This window comes from Fomitopsis serialis (assembly GCF_022376445.1).
Source record: "Fomitopsis serialis strain Sig1Antser10 chromosome Unknown B0H18scaffold_374, whole genome shotgun sequence".
Lineage (NCBI taxonomy): Eukaryota > Fungi > Basidiomycota > Agaricomycetes > Polyporales > Fomitopsidaceae > Fomitopsis > Fomitopsis serialis.
In genome coordinates this window covers 17,481-36,039 of record NW_025955334.1, presented here as the reverse complement: position 1 = coordinate 36,039, position 18,559 = coordinate 17,481, and the positions used below count along the sequence as shown (strand labels likewise).

At 57.6% G+C, this 18,559-nt stretch overlaps 1 protein-coding gene across 1 annotated transcript; it reads left to right on the top strand.

Moving 5' to 3' along the window:
- The first annotated feature begins 9,786 nt into the window (after positions 1-9,786).
- Positions 9,787-10,418, top strand: B0H18DRAFT_392236 (uncharacterized protein). The gene has a single exon (XM_048037901.1). It carries the CDS (start codon positions 9,935-9,937, stop codon positions 10,298-10,300), a length of 366 nt encoding a protein of 121 aa, XP_047884768.1. The 5' UTR covers positions 9,787-9,934; the 3' UTR covers positions 10,301-10,418.
- The last annotated feature ends 8,141 nt before the right edge of the window (positions 10,419-18,559 follow it).

The window sequence follows — 18,559 nt, the reverse complement described above, 5'->3', positions numbered from 1 at the left end:
CAAGGAAGCGATCTCTCGCGTAGATTTCCCGCAGCCCGTCGGCTTCTGTACCATCCCGAGGAGCCTATTGGCCCGCTTGCAGACTTGTAATGCCACTCAATTTAAATCTAATCTGAGCTTGCTGTTCGAACGAAGAAAAGTTGTGGAAGCTAGGCACCGAAGTCAGCAATCAGCATTGTTCGCGCCACCGAGACGGTGCCCGCATTACTGTGTCTCACCTGTCGCAGCCAACTCGCATGGCGCCGACGTCGTATCGGGGCCTTGTTAGAATCTCCATCATTGAACGGACCCGAGTCGACCTTACTCGCCCTAGTGCGCACGCATGGAGGCCGTCTGAACAGGATGCTGGGCCATACCACCCTTGCCTGGCCGCCGAGCGCGGGCGCCGACGTTTGCTGACGCGCAGCATAAACATTTGTGGCGGCGATCGCCCCGAGTCTCGTCTCAGACACGAACCTGTGGCGAGCCCCGTGGTCGTGCCTGACAGTGAGCGTGGACGGTCTCCGGACGGTTTGTGGGTCCCACGTCGCAAAAAGAACAAGCACCGTCAGATATGTCGTCGCTGTGCGACTCACTGACCCTACTAATTTGGTACGCATAACCGCGAGGAGCGCTGTAGACCGCACCGGAGCCACCGGTTCCATACCTTAGTATCAGTCAGATTCTCATTGTCCATGGGTACTTTGATCGCGGGGATATTGCGGGGAATGCGGAGCCCCACACTTCCACTCAATGGTTGCAGTGCTGGTAGCTCCTCCGGCCGGGGTCACTGAGCGTTCCTCTTCCCATGATTCACGCAAAGTTCGTACGCCACGGCCGAAGCAACCGGTATCGTACTGCGTTGGGCTGGTCAGAAATGTCATCTCGGCATGAACAAGATGATGAGAACACACGGCGGTAATGTCATTGTTAGTGAAAGCCGCTGCCATTGCCTTTCCTCACGATGAAAGCGCGGCGTGTCAAGAGCGGAGACTCGGAGCGAGCTAGTCTGAAGACACGATCCTGCCTAGTACTTAGTGAAAAAGAAATCAGGTCCATCAGGCAGGAATTTGCCAACGGCTGGGCTTATATATGGCGGACGAAGTAGGGCCGCCCGCTGCACATCGTGACCCGCCCACTGGCATGTCCTGATCTAGCTCTGCGTACCTGGCCTCGAAATGTCTGCACTCTGATTGGCATTGGCATTGGCATGGGATCAGTCTTTCCTGATCATGCGTCCATTGAAATTGATGGCCGTCGTTCGTCGTCTTCGCGGACGTAATTTCGCCAGTTATCAGACTTGCAGGCAAGGCACACTTCACTACACAGACTACGACCGTTGCGGGAAGCAATTGTCTACTGCAATGACCAAAGCATTTCGATATACACATTAGATGGTTAGAGAGGATGAACGAGCGTGTACCGTGCAATGCTAACGTTGTCGACGTAAATCCAGAAAGATATGTAACGAGCGTCCCTGAGTCTACGAAGAGTCGTAGACAGAAGTAGTTTGCCACTTCCTACTACCGGTGTAAATTACCTGGCATGCTTGGCGGTGACGAGCTCAGCTGCGTCGCGTTCTCCCATACGTGGCTCGGGCTAATGGGATTTGGCCCGGGAGTATCTGGGCTGGTCACTTCCTCCTCCGCTACCAGCTCAGGCCGCTTCTTCCTGCCAAAGCCCCAGCTACTCGCCAGACTAGCAAGGGTGCTCCGTGCGGTCGCACCAGCGGCAGAGCCAGCGGTGACGCCCACGGAAGGTCCAAACAGCGGTGAAGCACTTACAGTGGGAGGTGCGGCAGCGCTGCTCGAGGGCCGCGGGACATGGTAAGACTTCGTCCTCCGCCGATGAGCCATCAAGCTCGCAACACCATCGGTAGGCGAGCCCTCCGGGGAAGGAGTGACAGAGTCTGGGCGAGCGGCACTCAGCGTACCGGAAATGTCAGACAAAGGCGACGCGGCTTGCTCAGATATAGCGGTCGTCGCGACTGCCTTCGCTGCCGACGAGGTGGCCCCGAAGGGTATGCGGCCCGCCGAGAACTTCGACGACGCAGACACTCTCGATGCCCTGGAACCTGGGCGCAGCGATGACGGGCGCTGTCCAATGGAGCTTCGAGGCACGGACCCAGTAGGGGTTGGGGACGGCGGCGGTTGCGGTGACGCTACAGGTGACGACCTTCCCTCCGTAGGCAGTTTCTGCTCTGCAGGGGACTCTCCTTCCGTTCGAGTGACAATTCCGGCGGCTGCGCTTGGGCAAGCAGACGAGAGAGGGAGGATGGTCCTGCAGTCGGAGAGGAGTTAACGCGCGGGCGGACTGGGAACAGCCGTGAGTTCGGCGGCCGCGTGGCACTGAACGAATCCTCAACCTCGTTCTCCGGAGGACCGGCTGGGACGGGGAGGGGCTGGCTTCCTGTAACGGCGGGCTTGGCGGAGGGGGCTGGTCGACTCCTTGACCTCGGCGGAGCCGTGTCTCGCTGTGTCTCGCCGCTTCGCTGGATAGGCTGGTTGCGTCCAATCCTCCACCTCCAGCATGTAATACTTGACGCCATCGCCGAGGCCATATGGATTCGTACTCAGATCCTAGGATCAATTATAACCGTCAGCGAGAGCGTCTCGCTCGCCGGCGGCGAGCGTACGCACCTTGTGATCGACAACACGTTCCGTAATGGATGTGATCCTCGCGACGATCCACTCCCTGGTCTTGAGCTGCTCAGCGAGGTGCCCCGTAGCCTGGAGGAAATAATGCGGGAAAGAGACTGAATTGTGCCGCAGGAGAAACCTCGGAATATCAGTGACCGACCCACCGAGATGTGAATAGGAACCCGACGCACCATTGAATGCGGCCCAGGGCTTTGACACCGAATTCCGCGTCGGAAGGAACAGTGCAAGGTCACCCTTGGCAAAATTCCTGAACGAAATCTTCCCCTTCGCCCGCTCCCTGTACTCTTTGCATTGCTTCTGCCATTTCCGTATGGTCGATCCTGCCTTGTTGATTGCCTCCAGGAAATGGTCGTGGTCGAATGTGCGCAGAGCTTCAAGTGCAGTAGCAGGGTCAGAAGGGTCGATGGGTGACGGCTCCACGTGAAGATGACTGAGGACACTATGCCGCCCGGGGCTGATAGCGGAGTCAGTGAGAGCCGCGTTGTTCGCCTTCGCTGCTGGATGAGAAGCCATGACCTGAGCAGCTGCGAGTGCCTTGAGATGAGACTCGCGGAAGGCAAGCGCGACGTCAAGCAGCTGGGCTACCAGACGGTTGCTGTTCTCAAGCCGCTGTTCATAGTCTGACTGTGATACCCTGCCGACCCTCAGGTCTTCGCGCAGGACGTGCTCGATATGCTGTGCCTCCCGCAACGTATGCTCGACGCGCTGAAGTTCTTCACGCAACCCAGCGGTATCGGCCTGTGCCATCTCCACCTGGGCGCGTGCATCCTTCAATTGTCGCTGCGTGTCCTCCAGTGCCGCCTTCAGTTCAGAGAACTGGTGCTCCAAGACGGCCCGGTCCCCATCAGCCTCAGCGATGTGGTCACGTATGACACGGTCATGCTCGGTCGCCTGGACGCGCAGGAGTCGCTCCTTCTCCCGTGCTGCCTCAGACAGAGAGCGCTTGACCTCGTCGCTCTCAGCGCGCGCCTCCCTAATCTGTGCCTCTAGGTCCTCTCCGCGGGCCCGTGCCTCTTCTAGCCTCCTCAGCGAAGACGCCTGCTCCTCCAGGAGCTTGTTTAGTCTGTCGGAGTTTTGCTTCTCGATGGCCTTGACGTGTTTGAACTCTGCCCGTACCTGGGCAAGCTCCTGTCGCGCAATTTCGGCCACCTTGGTTTGGTCAGTGGCCTCCGACAGGGCCCGAGAGAGCGCATCACGGTGTCGGTCAGTATCGGACGAGAGCTCGGTATTGCGCTCTTCAAGGATGCGCCTGGACGTAGCTTCACTCTCCAGCTGGGCCTTCGCAGAATGGAGGTCCCGTTCGAGCTGATCGCGGGCGGCGGACTCAGCCTGTAACGTGGATCGTAGCTCGGCGACTTCTCGCTCTAGGACCAGACGCTCGTTCTCAATTGAGACTTCGCGTTGAGCTTGAGCTTCACGTAGCTCTTGCACCTGAATTTCGAGGTCTATGTCTTCTCCGGTGGCTGTACGAGGACAAAAGTTGAGCCAAGAGCGTGTTCAGAATACCATACGGGGACTCACACCGCCGTCTATGGTTCGTCAGTCGGGATGCTGACAGCACTGGGAACCGAATGTGTATTGGGGTCAGCAGGCTTCACACACGTAAATGAAATCGAGGACGCCTCACACGACCGTTCCGCGATGCGATCAAAGCCAGACTCAAGACTATCCATCTTGCCAATCAGCCTGTCTAAACCTGCACGGGATTCTCGCACGGAGCTCATCGCGGCCGGGTCCTGTGAGGCTTCCGCGAAGTGCTCCAAGTCATCCAGCACATGCAGAAGACCTATCCACGTCGATTATTACCATGTCCCAAATTTGACCGGTGCGAAGATCTCACCGTCGATGTCTGGACGTTCCAGTGGATAGGGCGATTCGAGGGACCGGTGGGAGAGAAATCGATGGTAGGGACAGGGTCATCCATGCCCCGTGTCTCGAATGGCAATTGACCATGCACGTCTCCGCGGTACAGTTGTCTTCGCTTCCGTTCGCTTGCTCTATGACAGCGTCAGTGCGACTATGCGAACAGTGTTGCAGGCCACTGACGAGAGCTTGGCCATGACCTCGAGGATGCTCTGAGCACGTTGATAGAAGAAACGCGCTGTCACGAGTAAGCGCAAGCTTCCCGCGCGAGCATGTAGAGCCACCTACCGAATTCTTTCCTCCTGACAATCTCTATGACGGTTGCACCGTACGCATACAACATGTTGTGAAGCCGCTGTATATGCGAGAAACTAGTCTTTGCCTTGAGACCACCCTGAAGCAAGGTCAACAGTTGCCGCAGCTCGATTAACTCATGATTCAATGCGCTGATCTGCCGCAAGACCAAGATGCAACCCTCGGTATGTGTATTCTAGAAAGAAAATTCAACTATGCGGTGAATGAAGATAGCAGTGGGTACAAGGGTGTTGTGACGCACTTTGAGAGATGTCATGGTCTCCACTTGATCACGAAGCACCCCATCCCAATGGCGAAGGTCTGTAGACAATGGATCAATTACATAGCGCCCGCGCATCAAGTCCTACGCACCATGCACAACCTTCTCGAACTGCGAAGTAGGTACTGCACGAGTCTCGTTAGAGTGGGCGCTTGAAATGTCCAAACATACTCACTTTGCTGTGTCGCATGATACTCCGCAATGCAATCAAAGGCCTCCTGGGCCCTCTTCGCGCATGCTTCTGCTTCTTCTAGTGGACTGTAGGTAAAGTTCACCCATCAAGCACTCCAACCTGATTTCTCCTACGTACCTTTGGGAATTGACAAACTCCCGGACCTCGTGCGCTCCGTCATTGAGCCTCGACATGACCTCCTGCGATTGGCGGAACCGCTCCTTCAGTTCATCTTAACGATGAATTTTGTGTCAGCGCGAGTGGAAAGTCTGCCCTCATGGCCACTTACCGTGGGTTCTCATACAGCTGTCTGCAACCTGCCGCATCTTCACTCTGCTCACGTAGTCTCCAAGAGTCCTACCGCGGTCACCGACATCCATAGCCTTCCGCATTGCAGTGCTCATGAACTCCTTGTGCACATGCACGCGTGTGACAATCTCCAAGTCCGCATCCAGACCGCCGAGGAGTGCTGCCTGTTTGTCAGTCTCGCGCTGTGCCGCGGAAGACACGCCTTCGAATACGTCTGCCATGGCGAGTACATGCAAGTCGAGCACGCTTGATGCGATGCGCAGGGCGGAATGTTGGTAGTGCAAGGATGTGAGAGTGCGCTGGACATGCTCATGATGCTGGTGTGCCGTGTGCTCGTACGAAGTGGCGAGTTGGGATATGCGGAATGGTGGAGTGGAGGAGAGTTCATCTTGTCTCGGTTCAGTTGGGCGCCGTAGACAGCCAAACAAACACGCACCTTCCACTGGTGGTTGCATGGACGGCTCCTCTCGCAGTTCGGCCAGCACCTCGTTCACGTCCAGGTCCAGGTAGCGTTTGTTGAATACATAGATCATCTAACCCATAGTCAGTAACAGTATACCTCCACAGGCCACCAAATGACGCACCTGGTCCTCAACTCCAGCAATGTCTCGCACATTATCCTTAGTGAGTCGTCTCCCGTCCGCAAGGTACGCAAGCCCATCGCCTTGATTAATACCCGCCTTTTCTTCAAGTAGTCGCTCCAAGTTGACCTCCCTGGTTTCTCCAGTGAGCCTCAGACGACTTGTCCTCCCCTAAAATGCCTCACCTCTCCAGGTCCCATACTGAACCCGCGAGCTGTTCATGCGTTCATCAGCCACCTGCGGCATGAAGATATCAAAATGCGCACGTCAGCGACTTGTCCATCCTCTGCACGGCATAGCTGTATCATTTCTCAAGACTCCTGTCCGCGATGTGTTGGTGGCAGGAGAGGAACATGCGTCGTAGCTCGATCGAGGCAGCGTGGGCGGGACTGCCGCCGGATACGATCACTGTACACTGTCACGTGTCTTACGCGCATAATGAAAGTTAAACCCATCCAGTGTCCACAATCGTCTGCAGTGGCTTTCATTCCGAACTTCCTCTGGACCAACGCAGTATGTCCTAATCTCACTCGAAAGCAACACAAATATCCCTTCTATACAATCAGAAACAGCGATGACACTGGATCTGGGGTGGCTCACGAAGTGATCCTTGCATGGCGCCGTAACTCGAATAGACTCGAGTCGAAAGTTGAATCATTCGTCAGACAAGGATAGCCTGAGGCACGAAGGTTGAAGGAATCGTCTACGTCTGCCCGGGGAGATTGAACCATTCCAGGGCCTGTCGCGCGCCTCATGCCCACGTCCGGTCCAGGGTACTGTCACTAGTAGTGAGTGATGTCCATCTTCTTTTTCGAACCTTGAACGTTGTCAGGGTCTCACTCGTGTGGTCGAGCTATCGGGCGGTCCGTTCTGAATGCAAGCTGGGAGCCATCAAGGAGACATCAAGGGGACACAGCCTTACTTGGAGTGTCTTAATACTCCCGGGACTCGGTGTGGTATCTTTGAAGGTTCGTCCGCACATTTAACGATACGCGGAACGTGGCTGAATCTGTGACACGGTTTACCTGCCCGCGGGCACTTAAGTATAAGGAATGCGTAAAGACACATGTGTGCGAAGCTCAATGATTATACGTGGCTTCTCTCTCGGATACCTCTGACCTCAGCCAGACAGCAGTCCAACGGGAAGGCCGTACAACTCAGGTTCCGACTTTGCGCCCTACCGATACTCAACTTGTGCGCTCCGTCTACCGCAATAAGCCACCCTATGCTCTGAGTCTTAACCTCTGTCGCCAACTCGCCGCAGCTTCATCCGTCTATTTGCCGGCGAAGTTCGAACGCTTCGCACCGGTATCCTTGTATGGGGACTCTTCCGCGGCTCTTCCTGCGAAGAATGCTCCTCAAGTAATCAGAAGTGTACGCTTCCAGCGGACTTCTACAATATATCGCGTCCCGCTGACCGGCGCTGTTGTCCTTCCCCGTCGTGTGCCAGCCACCTGTTCACTCACGCTGTCATCTCCCGGTCCACAAGGCTCGAAGCGACGATGGCCCCCGTCCTGCTCACGCCACAAATTCGCCGGAGCGGACACTGCGGTGAATACCCGATTGACATTCCGACGGCGGCGCGTAGTCCGCTCCGTCGTCCGGCCGAACCAGGTTCCAGCATCTGCTCGCCGCCTCGCTATCGTGCAATGCCAAAATCCAATCACCCCATCAATCAGAAACAAAATCACCGAAGCATGTGGGTCCTTGCCACCCGCCGCCAATGGCCACCACACACCGCGATATCGATCTGCGCATGGATGGCGCGGTGTGTGCGTCGCGGGGCACGAGGCAAAGTGTACCGTCGCGATTCTGTCTGCTGCGGCCAAGCTGGGCGTGCAGTATCAAGCACGATGCATATCGATCGCATATCCGCGGCCCATCGGCACAAACGCACTGTGGATCAGAGCTTGGCCACAACGCTGCCCCTGGTCTCTAGCGTAGATCGACTGCGCCTCGTGTCTAGCCAGCCGTGGTTCGCCTGACTCTTGAGGCTGCGATAATCAGGTAAAGTGTCGTTCCGGTCGGCCGAATTTCAATGTAGAGTTGAGTACGGTTAGGTTTGACACAAATCCTCCACACTAGAGGGTCTTGGTATGAGACTAGAGTACGGCGCGCACGAGCTGCATGCGACGTGCCCCGTTCGGGTACGTATGTAGGCCCGTTGAGAATGCTCACTGGCGACTTGTCTGGTTCGCGCGTCCAAGCCTAACGTTGAGTTGCAACGGGGTCACGGCAGATCTCTTCATGTCCTATGCAATTAACTTAATGCTCGTTGGCAGCGTGGGTACGGCGCAGCCATCGCCATTCAGAACGAGTCCGTTCATACTTCCAGACGGGGCTCACCTTGAAATTGTCTATCACGAGACGCGGGTCCGTGCACTGTACAGCCTGTCAGCGATTACGCTCATCGTACTATGTATTACGCTCTCGCGTATGATGTTGGCAGCTTGAGAGCGATGTGTTCAGATTGTATGAAGACGTTTTCGTTCCCCGTGTGTCATTGGAGAGGCCACCTGTCCTCTAAACCCGTAGCTATTGCACCGGCATTTCTTCGCGGCGTCGTACGACCTCGCAGAGTCGGTACGCTCCAAATCAGATGCAGACAAGGTCGGTGCTATCCTTCCTTGATCCCTTTGCCACATCTCCGACTACATTAAACACGATCGAGGCCCTCTTCGCGCGCACATGATGCTAGTAGCAATTCATTCTCTCGATGCTTCTTCAACTTTGCTGGGACATCTAGAACAAGCTCTACTTCCCGAGTTATCCTAGGTTCATCTAATCATAAGGAGCCTAGGCATTTACCGTAAAAGGAATAGGTTGGGAGCTTATAGGTGTGGCCGTTGGCTGACATGAATTGGACATGGAGAGGCCCATTGGCAACGTTCATTAATCATTAGTCAAAGGACGAGGTCCGGATCCACTACGCAGCCGCACAACTAAGCGAAATTATAAGCATTTTACCTTCCTCCCGCCCTCAGCCAATCGGGACGCGGGCATCACAATCTGTTGGGGAGATCAAGATCGGCGGGCGCGGCCACGGCCTGAGCGGCCTGGCCGACGGTCGCAACCCGATTCTGGGGACCACCATAATGAACGAATGTCGGTCTTGCCGAATCTCATCAGTACATATGTCGTCCGGTAGAAAATTCAAAAGGTGTGCTGTTACCGGGAGCGGTGGTTGGGATGGCCAAAGACTAGATGTTGACAAACCTGACAAACAGTGGACAAAATTGTTAAGCCACCGCTGCTTCATTCCATGTCCCGCGCATTCGGAAGAATACCAGACGAGAACTACATGCAGCAACAGATTTCAACATGTGCAGAAGAATATGACGGCGTTGATGACTTCCGAAGCCACTGTGCGACGGTCGGAACCCGCTTCTGGGGACCACCATAATGAACGAATGTCGGTCTTGCCGAATTTCATCGGTATGTCGTCCGGCAGAAAAGGTATGTTGTGGCCGGGAGCGGTGGTTGCGATGGCCAAAGATTGACTGTCGACGAACCTGACAGACGCATTCCATGTTCCGCGCAGTCGGAAGAACTTGAACATCAGACGAGAAATACAGTACACGCAGCAGCAGATTTCACCATGTGTGGAAGAACATGACGGCGTTGATGACTTCCGAAGCCATTGCTACCGCGCGTCCTCTCTAAGACACAGTAGCCCTTCTTTCTAGATGATGGAACAGAATAGAATTGCTCAGCATCTGTCAGTGAGTGTGGACGTCGCGTGGGAGGTACCGTAGCAGCCCCGCGCGCGCCCCGGTACGCCGGCGGCTTTCGTCGAATGATGAAGAGAGCATGCATCACGGAGTGCGTCTGCTGCGTCTGCATCGCTCGGCATGTCGCCCGAGAATCCCAGCCCAGCAGGTGCTGTACCGCACTTCACACGCGCGCGTCGCGGCAGTGTCGCGCGGCTGCGACTTGTGATAGGACGACGGCAGTGCCTACTTCACTGGGCGGGAAGCGGATGAGTCGGAATGTTGCAGTGAGCGAGAATAGATGTGATCGGGGTCCAATTGAAATATCCAGGACACGTACCATGGGTTTGCCAGCTAATTCCATCATCCCCGAATGCAAAAGCGCGCACACTGACAGTGGAGTGTGTCGGCCTTGGTATGCTAGGGTGTTCCAACCAAACATTCCACCATAACGAGGAATGTTGAGGGCGAGTTAGCCCGACTTTTTGGTTGAGGACCGGTAGCGCGTGCGAATCGCTCGACGGGCGAGGTCAGACAAAGGCCCGACGACCTCCGCATGTGCACGCATTTCCGGGAAGGGGTCTAGCAAGATTGGGGACTTCATAGCTAATTAGCACTTACGGGATGATTCTTAAGCGTGTTTGTGGAAGCATGCGACAGATTGGAACTACTTACTTGAATGTCGAGATTGCATTCCGCCGTTCGCATCGGCGTCTGGAACAAACGTACTCGTGTGTACAGTTTCCAATGACTGATCCTGGGCTGATCATCATTCGTCCGCCTGAACGCACCGAGCCAGGCAAAGATCCAATGGGGTGTACGGACGGTGACTCGGAATGTTGCAGTCGGCCGAACCTACGGCGATCCAGAACGCTTGGTCGGAGTCCAACGGATGGCTTGCGATGGGCTCCTTGGTCTGGACAAAGGCCGCACAGCGATCAAACGACAAATTGGCGGTTCGAGCGAGGCTGGACAGGCTGCGACGTGCTGCAGGGCGAACACCGCGTAGGGCCGCGTGCCCGCGAGAACCGACGGTGTAGACGAAACGAGGTACGGTGGACAATGAGACGAGCAACGAGGCCGGCAAGGTTGTACGTACGGTTCGTTTGTGTGCGGTGTGGCGTCGAATGGGCAGCGCACACGGGGCGGGACGAGATGAAACGGGCGGGGAAGCGGCCATGCGCTGTCCGAGTCGGCGCTCGCAGGTCGGACGTAGCGGTGGTTCGCTCGGGGACCACCGCGGGCCGCGGTCTCGGCCAGAAGGGCTGGTGTGGGCTCCACAACGCCCTGGACGTGGGGATGGTCTCGACTGGCTCCTCGACGGCGCGCACCCAGCACAGGCGCCCACTATTTTGCCGCCTCAATTTGGCAGCCGCGGCCCGCAGCCGCCTCGGCCAATCACCATGGCGGCTGTTCGCAGCAGCTGGCGCCCCTGGCGGTTGGGAAGAGGCCGCCCTGCGCGCGGCGCGACCCCAAATTTTTGCGGCTTGGTGGGAGCCTGTGTTCTGAGAGGACGATTGATGCTACACGCGCGCCGCCACTCCGGGCACGGCAACTGCCAGCTACCAGAGGGCGCGGCTTGTGGACAATGCATGTCGCCGGACGCGGGCGGGTGACCACGACGAGCAGCCTGCAAACGTCACCGGCGCGTTATCGATCCGCGCATTCGCTCGCCCACCAGCTATCGCGATGGGCCGGGACCGCCCGCGCAGGATGATTGGCCCGTGCGCTGCCGGAGTGCGTTCGCTGAGCAGCGGCCGGGGAGCGGGCGGAGCGCGAACGGGGGCGCGCCGGGATTGGCGCGGAGATTGAAGATGGAGCGGATGCCGGACGTCATGGAGATGCTTGAAGAAAGAGAAGGCTTATGTCATCAGCTGCCCAGTCCACACACCACCGTCTCACTACACCCGGCGTCTTTTCTTCCCCGCTATAAATCTCCTGGTAACCATGATTCCCCGATAAAGAAAGCCCCATAGCCTCCCGGCCCCTTATATTCTCCTCCCCCGCTCTCCGAGCCGTTCTGCCATCCCCTCTTCCTCTCCGAGGCGTCCTCCGCCCTCCCCGTCTGTCCCAGCATCCTCGTCTCCCACCCACCGCCTGCGCCATGCCCGGTCTTGTCAGCGACGCAACTCGCATTTGGGAGCTCAACATCTACTGGGCCTTGCACTCGCAATGCGGGGTCTGGGATCCGAAGGGCAAGGGCGTTGACATCTGGGAGTGTATCCGACCTCGTGAGTGTTCCGCCTCTCTTCACCGCCGGACCTCCTAACGCGCTCCGCTCGCAGACAACTCCACCCCAGGCACTCAGGTATGTACTGCGCTCTCTGCAACGCGTCGGAACGCGTCTAATCTCGGTCCATCTGCAGCCTCCGAACTCAACGTACTGGCGATACGTCGCGCGTCGATGACCCGCTAGCATCGTCGGTCGGACCGGTAGCCCGCGTGCAGGTCCATCTTCGCTCTCTCCGTCCTCGGTGCTTCCCAAGCCACCCTCGACCACAACAACCCAGACACCGCGTCGTCCGCCCACCACGCACGCCAACAGCTATCGCCCGCGCTCGTAAGCCGCCCAACGTTGTACAGCCCGTTGAGGTGCATCCCCAACACGTCCTCGAGGCCCCAGCCTCCGGCGGATCCCCGGGACACGCCCAGTCTCGCTGCGCAAGGCTGAGCTCGCTCGCAGGACGATGCGCGATCCTACCTCCTCTTCCATCACCAATCACCCCATCTTCTGGGGCGTGATGCTGCGCGACCCGTAGCAACGACCCCGTCTGTCAAGACTCACGAGCGCCATCATATGTTTCGTCATCTGCCTGCGGATATTATTGCATCTTTTCTCTCATCGTTCCCATCCACTCGCCTTCTCGGTCTCGCCCCCGGTCTCTGTGTCATCCCATGATCGCCTGCTTATCTCCGTCTGCCCGGTCTTGTGGTCCACTATGTATTCTCGCGCCTCCGTTTCGTGTTCTTCCTTTCTTCTCCTTGCCACTACCCTACCCCCTTTGTCCAGCCTCGCCTCGCGCCACGGCCGGACCATAGCGTTAGTAATTCACCTAGTATGTACCCTGATCGTTCGCGTACGTCCCGAGTCGCCGTGCCACTGCTATCCTGCTGTCTCCCCATCGTAGCGTACACACTCCCGCACTAGTCCACTGCTTGCAATCTGACACCAATGTTACTACAACATTACGCTCTAATCGCCTGCCCGCCTGAGCGCGTGTGCCACTGTTCGGCCTGCATCGTGCGTGTATCACGCACCATCAAGGCCTTCCCTGCCCTGCCCCGGGCGCGCACCTCCCGCTCACGTAGAGGCCTGGCTTCTCGTGTGTTTGGTTGCAAATTGGGAGGGGCTTATCGCGCGGGCGCGCGCTCGCTCGCAGCAGCTGCCCAGACCAACCTGCAGGACTGCTGGCATCTGCCACGTCGATGTGAGCCTCAGACTTCGCGCGCGCGTCATCCTCCTATCGACCCTGCACTGCGCACGAGCCCGGCGGGTGGTACGTGGACTGGCAGCAGTGGGAGGATACGGACGCCCGGGGAAGCCCATGGCAGCTCGAACGGGAAGCCTGCTAACCTGGTGCGACACCCCCTCCCTGTCCTGCCGGCAGCGGGCCCCTGCGGCGGCTCGCGCGGACAATCGAGAACACACGAACCGCGACCCCTTCCTGCAGCTGGGGCTTCCTGGCTGCTCCACGGGCACTGGCAGCAGATCTCGGACGGTGCATACGAACCCGGGAGCTTGGCTGACGTCTCAGAGCCCCTCAGCTGCGAGTGACAGCACCCCGGATCGCGCTCGAGACCCTCGTCGTGCCGTCCCTCTTTCCGCCTTGGCTCCTCATTCAGTACTTCAGCGGTGTGTGCCAGGCAAGTGATGCACTGATAGAGTGGACACGCGGGCGCCACGTAAAGGTGCGGCAGACGCGGACGCGGTGCGTTGGATAGCGATCTGGGTGGGAGGGTCTGTAGCTGATCACCCTCTCCTTGTTCGCGCGGACAGGCTGGGGCGATTGACCCTCCCTTCGTGGCTGCGCCGCGAGCGAACAGAGTCGGCCAGAGCAGGTATCGCTGCACCGCGTCGTGGCGTCTCGCTGATCGCCCGCCCTCCGGAACGGCCTGCACTAGAAGCCCGGCCCTGCGTGTCACATATGTACGCCTATACGACTTACGGTGTGTGCATGCGATCGTGAGTCACGTCCTGACGCTCGTGCTACCAGCGATGCATCCACAGACCAGTGATGGCGTGTTCTGTGATCGCGGAATCAGAGTGCGCTGCACCAGACGTGCAATAGATTCGGACGTTGACGCCCCAAAGATAATCCGCGCCGCGATGGACAGCGACGCCGGCCACCGTGGACGTGTCGAACCAGCTGCAAGTGAGCAATCAATCGGAAATGCACGCAGCGAGGACTCAGTACTCAATGGGAGAAGCTCTGGCAGCCGGCCCCGCCGCACAGCGTTCGTGTGCGTGTACCACGCGTTCAAGCTCAAGCTTCGAGAGGGACAGCTGAGTAACTGAGTTACTGAGTTGCGCAACGCATGCTGAGTTCGCTTTGCGCGAGTCAATAGACCGGATCTAGACGTCGTCCGGTGTCTGCCTGCACCGCACGAAACCTTCGTGCTGCGAAGCTTGTCACCGGCATTCTCGACACCGCGGAACAGCCTGAAGACACGTACTCGAGGGCGGGGAGAAGTCGACTCGAACCTCCCGTGCAGTCCGTCCCGCTGTCAGCAGAAACAAGGCCGCGCCAAGGACCCGCGGATCTCGCTCCACGAGAAGCAGCCCGTCGAGGGCCTCAGATCGTTGGAAAGAGAGCTCCGAGGGAGCTCCACACCCTCGTTCCTCCACAGTCTCCACCGAGCGCTCCCTCGGAATCGGGCTTCGGGATCCCTCTCGCGAAATAAGCACGGCGGTCGTCGTCAAAACGGTCTAGGTCCCCGCCGTTTAGTGCCCGTTTGCGAACAGACCGGGCCGCTCTATATCGAAATCAAGCACTGCGTCTACATGGTTGCCTTAGCGGAAATTAGGGCTGGACTAATAATGGCGCACACGTATTTAGCCCAGATGAGACGGACGCGCGCGGGCTTGAGCCGGCTTAGACGCACTGTTCGTGCTGGGGGTGCAGAATCCAGGTGATCACATTGGCTGGATGCCCATACGTAACCGATTTAGCAGGCTGCAGCCACCTCTGGCACAGGACGCCCGCGCGCAATGCCTCCGAGTGCGCTGGCTCTGACCTGAGAGCTGGAGCGTGCAGTTTGGGCAGGATGTGCCCGCGGACGGCCGTCAATGGAGACATGAAGACTTCCGGCGAGAAGCCAGGGTCTCGTAACCCGGGGAGAGGCGGGGAGAACCCGACAGCGCAGGGAAGGAGGCCTAGGAAGGATGGGCTTACGAGGGAGAAGCGGCGTGCGCCGGTGCGGAGGCCAGAACGCGGACCAGGAAGGGCACCGTATCAGGCCGCGACGCGCACGCGCATGTTCAGGAATCATGCCAATAGCACTGGACCCCATCGACGCTCGTCACACAGAGAAGCTCGCCCCGCCAGAGAGCCGGGCGTGGAATTCGCGGGCGAACGCGAAGGAGAAGCTTGAGCCTGAGTTGCCAGAGAAGGTACGGTGGAGGCGCGCACATATGGACGGAGATAGACCTAGATACACGCTCGTGCCTAGGATCTAGACGGCACGGCGCACAGCTGATCTCGCGCCCGGCGCCTTGCGGTTCTGCGAACGAGAGATGGCGCGCGAGCCTAGGGCGGACAGGAGCGTGGGGTGTCCATAACGTACTTACTGCCGGCATCACGAGTGGTACTGGCAGTACATGGCGTAGCGCGCGTGCGTGCCCTTGCAAGTTGCAGGTGAGGAGGATCCGGCGCGCCTCGGAGATGAACTCGCGCTTACGAGCCAATTTCGTTGGGGTGCACGGTCCGTTGTTCGGGTGACCGTTCTCATACGCGTATGTGTGGGCCACTCGATCGTGATCGAATTCAACGGCTTGGAAGGTCCGAGCGAAACGTAAGTGAACGGCCTGGGTTGTACGTTAGGTACCGTATGACTCGCCCGTCGAGCACTGTGCGTGTCGTTGATGGTCCGCGTCCCGCTGAGACGCATCCGTAACGATGACGCTATCTCTACGACAGAGACAGAAGAAACCCATCGGCACAGGTTCACTGGAGCAACCGCGCAAAGGTTTGACAATGGTTCATAGCAGCTTCCCAGTCTATCCGCATGTCCGCGGGTGCCTAGAAAGGAGGGTAGAGACACTCAACCCGTCGGACGAGAAAGAATTACCGAACGTGGATATTCCCAACACCATCGCACGCTGCACAGAACCTCTAGGCTGGACGTGTGCGTCACACCCCGCAACGTGTCGGCGGGGAAGACGGGGCAGATCACTGACGTAGTGCCAGCCCTGGAAGGATGCCCAACAGCGTGGCAACGTATGGGATCGCCGCTGCTTGCGGCGTCGTGTCCGTGCTTCGGGACGCCTACTGATAGCGAGCCCACGGCGAAGGTCAACGGATGACAGGGTGCATGTGCACTGACCGCATTGTTCGATAAGGACGCTTCGCCAAGGGGTCCCCGGATGTGGAGAGCTGGGATGGAGGACGTGGAAGGGGGAATGAATGCATGAATGTGTCCTTCACAGTGGGGAGACTTCATCTGACGAATGGGGGTCGTGATACGAATGGTTGACGACGACACTGGTTGCGTCGTACCACTGTTCCCACTTGAATAGATGGAGAATATGACGCAACGATGGCCTCCGCGCGCTCGAACGTGCAGGGTAAGCTCGTCGCGCACCTTGTTCATGGATATTACGCTGTCAACGTACCTATCTCTATTCCATACTGTCGGCGCCGGCCTAGGCTCGCGGAGTCGGGAAACTGACATGGTGGAGATCGGGCATCAGTCAGAAGAAGTCGCATGCGTCAGTGGCGAGATGTTCGCAAAGTTCAGAAGTTGCAAGAAGCAATTCTAGTTGCGCATAGCCCCGGAAGGTACACTGCCTCGAGAATGGGAGAGGAGTATGTAGGAGGCCTGCGCTTGTTTTGCTATTAGGTACTAGGATGCCGTACTTCCCGGTCAGTTGTCTGTCATGAGCAACTGGAGTAAGTACCGATATGATGTGGTTTACGACGTAGCTCACCGTCATTGAATAACGAAAGAAGAATTCCGCAAGGTGCTAGACTGTTACGGCACGGGTTTCTGTCCGAAGCAAGACGGAACATCATCCCAACGTCAGCATAGATACTCGTCCTCGTTCGACTGAGTGCTGCCGAGCTTCTCGACAATGTTGCGCAGCCCCTCTGGCAAAGATGTACATCGACGCGGTTGATTTTGCCACCTAGAACTGTCTAGAAGACCCTATCCGTGTACGCCAAATGTCAGCGGGAGAAGCAGGACCATGATGATAATGAAAGTGCATATATAAAGCTTGTCAGATGCGCCGAGCCGAGGTCGATCCGTCTGCAAAGCGTCCGAGCGTCCATGCTTCTGTAGTATCAACAATTCCGACGGTCTGCTGAGTGACCACCGAATGCGGACCACCTCAGGCCACCCGCAGCGGACTACACATAAGCCTTGGTTGTGAAAGGTCGTGTACGGGGAGCCGAGGGCGGGACGCCGTGACCGCGATTATCAGCTGCCTCGAAGCGGGGTGCGTAGGGTAGCAGTGGAAGTATATTCCTGGACATGCCTCGGATCAGTTCAAACAGAGCAAACAACGAGGTGGACATGAATAGGACTGCCGGCTCCCATAATAGTCGGCCATGAGGCGATCATGGCGAGCCACAATGCCATTGGTCCGCTGACACGGCAGATGACACGTATAGCGGAGAGGGGAGGAATACGTAGGTTCGGAACGCGCATGCGACAGGCCGATAGCGGTGGTATAGGTGGTGAACCGGCATACGAATATTGTTCGTTATGAAGTATGTTGCAGTATGGCGTCGGTCGCGACGGCTTGCACCTGTGTAGGTCTTCTGTCCCCCCTGCATCTATCAGTGGCTTGATTGGACCGCATGTCAGGCTACTTACCACATACCGGGGTTCGGGTTGGAGACGTAGTCAACATCGTTTCAATGCGCTGGCGCTGGCATGGTCTCACCTCACCCAGTAAGCACTTCCGTGCGTCACAGTTTGGTCAGAGTTCTCGTGGAAGGCTGATGAACCTGATCATCGCCTGGCCAGATGAAGTTGTCCACGCGTTGGCAAGAGGTCATGTGTATGTACTTATTGCATGTCGAACTCTGGCCCATTGAGTTTAGGTTAAGAAGTTGACTGGTAGTTGAACTTACCTGGTTGTCAATGTCAACGGGGTGATTCGCATCGATGGCGACCGACAGTTCCCCGTCGAATGCCCAGCACAGACTGAGACAAGGCAGGCAAGTCCCAAGCGAGAGGGCCGATAGGAAGGCTGTACTTAATATGTTTCCGGCGAACGCAGTGAACGGCTGGTACGGTGACTGTGAGAGCGTAAGCGCCCAACTTGCGCGGAGCGCGGACCCGGACTTTGCCGGCTGGTCTCCTCGTTGGCAGCCTCAACGTGTTACCATGAACACTCCTCAGAGTCAGGTTCGTCTCATACCTCCTCAGTCTGAACAAAGTCTGACGGGTATCCTCAATCTACACGGTGGCCTGTGAACTGTCTTTTTGGCGGCTTGACGACGTTTAGTTGCTTGGCTGGGGTTCCCTGATCGCTGCGGCGGGCG

What these genes read in the sequence shown, in the direction of transcription:
- B0H18DRAFT_392236 (XM_048037901.1), top strand. Translation starts at nt 9,935, where the DNA reads ATGATGAAGAGAGCATGCATCACGGAGTGCGTCTGCTGCGTCTGCATC.